At 53.5% G+C, this 2,744-nt stretch overlaps 1 protein-coding gene across 1 annotated transcript in view; it reads left to right on the top strand.

The window, feature by feature from the left end:
- The window catches only part of SOD1 (superoxide dismutase 1, soluble), a gene marked incomplete at its 5' end in the record, with an annotated part of 4,259 nt that extends 1,712 nt beyond the window's left edge, over positions 1 to 2,547 (top strand). Inside the window, 2 exons of the mRNA XM_015560445.1 lie at positions 1,265 to 1,382; positions 2,234 to 2,547. Coding sequence (XP_015415931.1) covers positions 1,265 to 1,382; positions 2,234 to 2,341 — 226 coding nt within the window. The remainder of the gene's footprint in view (positions 1 to 1,264; positions 1,383 to 2,233) is intronic.
- Between the last annotated feature and the right edge of the window lie 197 nt (positions 2,548 to 2,744).

Raw genomic sequence — 2,744 nt, 5'->3', positions numbered from 1 at the left:
CCAGGATTTGTTTATTTTGGGGACAGAGGCCTGGGGCAGAGCTGCTTAGTCGTCCAAGAATGGGCAGTAGGGCCTGGGACAGTGACAGTGAACCTTTTGAGCTCGGCGTGTCAGCATTTTGAAAAACCCTAACTTACGTCTGGTGCTGTGTCACATGTAGAAGTTTTTTGATATTTGCAACCATAGTAAAACAAAGAAGATTTGTATTTTTGATATTTATTTTATATATTAAAATGCCATTTAACAAAGAGAAATCAACCAAAAAAATGAGTTCGCGTGTCACCTCTGACACGCATGTCATAGGTTCGCCATCATGGGCCTGGGAGCTGCAATGTCCCGTCAGTGCCTAAGAGCAGAGGTGCCCGCCAGGACTCCTTGGGCTGACGCCTGCCTGTTTTTATTTCATTATTATTATTTTAAAACTAGAGGCCTGGTGCCCGAATTCGGGCACTGGTGGGGTCCCTCGGCCTGGCCTGCGGGGATCAGGTGAAACCAGCAGTCCCACATCCCCAGAGGGGTCCCAGCAGCCTCGCATCCCCAGGGTGCGAGAGGACACCCTGCAAAGTTGCTGTCACTCGGCAGCTCCTCGTTGAGCATCTGCCCCCTGGTGGTCAGTGTGTGTCATAGCTACGAGCCAGTTGGCCGGTTGCTTAGGCTTTTCTATAGATACTGGTGGCCCGGGGCACGAATTTCAGGGGGAGGGGTGTCCCTCAGCCCGGCCTGCACCCTCTCCACTCTGGGATCCCTCGGGGGATCTCTGACTGCCGGTTGAAATTGGCAGTTGGACATGCCTCTCACCATCTGGGACCGCTGGCTCTTAACTGCTCAGCTGCTCCCCTCCTGCCCCCCTGGCTTGATCACCCCTGCCTCGGCCCTGTCACCATGGCTTTTGTCTGGAAGATCTCCTGGTCTAATTAGCATATTACCCTTTTATTAGTATAGATATTTTTATTGATTTCGGAGAGGAAGAGAAACATCAGTGATGAGAATCATTGATTGGCTGTCTCCTGCATGTCCCCCACTGGGGACTGACCCCTCAACACAGGCATGTGCCCTTGACCAGAATCAAACCTGGGACCCCTCAGTCCGACGCTCTACTTACTGAGCCAAATGGGCCAGGGTGGGCTTATACCTGTTTAGAGAGCCGAGCCTGCTGCCTAGGTGGTTCCTGTTTGATCTACGCTGTGTCCACCTCTTAGCCCAGCTGTGTCTGACCCCGTTTACACTCAGTTCCTGGACCGCTCTGATGCTTACTCCACGCTAGGCATGTCGGGGACCTGGGCAACGTGACGGCGGGCCCGGACGGTGTGGCCAACGTGCTCATTGAGGACTCTGTGATTGCGCTCTCGGGAGAGCATTCCATCATCGGCCGCACACTAGTGGTAAGTGTTTGCATGGGAAGGACGTGCACGTAGCTTCGTGGTAAATGCCACAAAACCAGTGGCTCCTAACAGTCAGGCGTGGATCTTTCACGACGAGTCCTGGTTCTTAAGGGACCACATACCGGCAGCTTTGGCTCCGATGAGAAAAGGCTGCAGGGAAGAGGAAGGAGCACCGGGGTCAGTGCTGAGATGAGGATGCGGGCGTGTGCGGGTCGCCATGGCCGGGACCCTTGCCGTCAGAACAGTCCATCTCGGGCCGGCCCAGGGTGGCCCTCATTCACGCCTGCGTTAGATGGTCAGCCGTGTTTAGCCTGGGAAGCAGGGCCTGGCCCGCACAAGCGTGAGGTCCAACCTGAGGACAGCGGCCTCGGTGGTCACCTCAGCGGTGGCCCTGGGGACGTTCCTCAGCCTCAGAAGCAGGAAGTGTCTGGATGTCTGAGGAGAGAACCTTCAAATGGTTGAGCTGTTTGAAGGGTTACGCTCATTTATTGGCTACAGTCACTGGGTTCTGATGATTTTTTTGAAGGGGTTCACGTGAGCTCCTCCTTTTTCAAAGCAATTTATGCTGCACAGGAGCGACTGCTGGGGCACGGAGCTCCCGGCCGCACTGGTGGCCGAGGCGGGATGACTCGGGTCTCAGTGGTTTATCCCAGTTTGAAGTAACTGATGCCTTTGCATCAAGAAAACGCTGGGCAGCTGCTATTTCTATTTCTAGGTTAAACATTAGTCTTTCTACCAGAGTTCCTGTGACGTGTTACCTTCTAGTTCTGAGCGGTCCTTTAGAAGTCTGGCTGTTTGTGGGGAGGTGTGATTACGTTTCGTCCTGTTACATGGTCTCCATGTCTTCCAAGGTCCATGAGAAGAGAGATGACCTGGGCAAAGGTGGGAATGACGAAAGCAAGAAGACGGGCAACGCCGGGAGCCGCCTGGCCTGCGGGGTGATCGGCATCACCCAGTGAACGTCCCCTGGGCGTGTCTGCGGCCTCAGAACGCCTGTTGTCTCCTAGTTGTAGAAGTTTCACCGATAAACATTAAACACTAACCTTCAAAGTGTAATTTGTGTCTTTTTTAAAAAACTGCTTTAAGTTCCTGTAATGTGACTTATGACCACTGGAAGACTTGTATGATTGTGTCAATCTCATTCCATTAAAATGTGTCTCAATGATTCAATGACGGTGGTGTTTCCCAGACTTAGTCAGTGACTGTCTAAGTTCCTTGTGTTCTCCCTCAGACCTGTAATGACCAGGCCCCCGGAGCCCGCTGAAGGCCCAGGTGGGCTGTGAACTAGCTGGTCCGCACGAGCCCAAGTGGACACGTCGCGGCGTCTCCGAGAACCCCACGCTGACTGCTCACGGCTGGTCT

This window comes from Myotis davidii, unplaced genomic scaffold (genome assembly GCF_000327345.1).
Source record: "Myotis davidii unplaced genomic scaffold, ASM32734v1 scaffold170, whole genome shotgun sequence".
In the NCBI taxonomy this organism is placed as follows: Eukaryota; Metazoa; Chordata; class Mammalia; order Chiroptera; family Vespertilionidae; genus Myotis; species Myotis davidii.
This window is presented reverse-complemented; position numbering and strand designations above follow the sequence as displayed.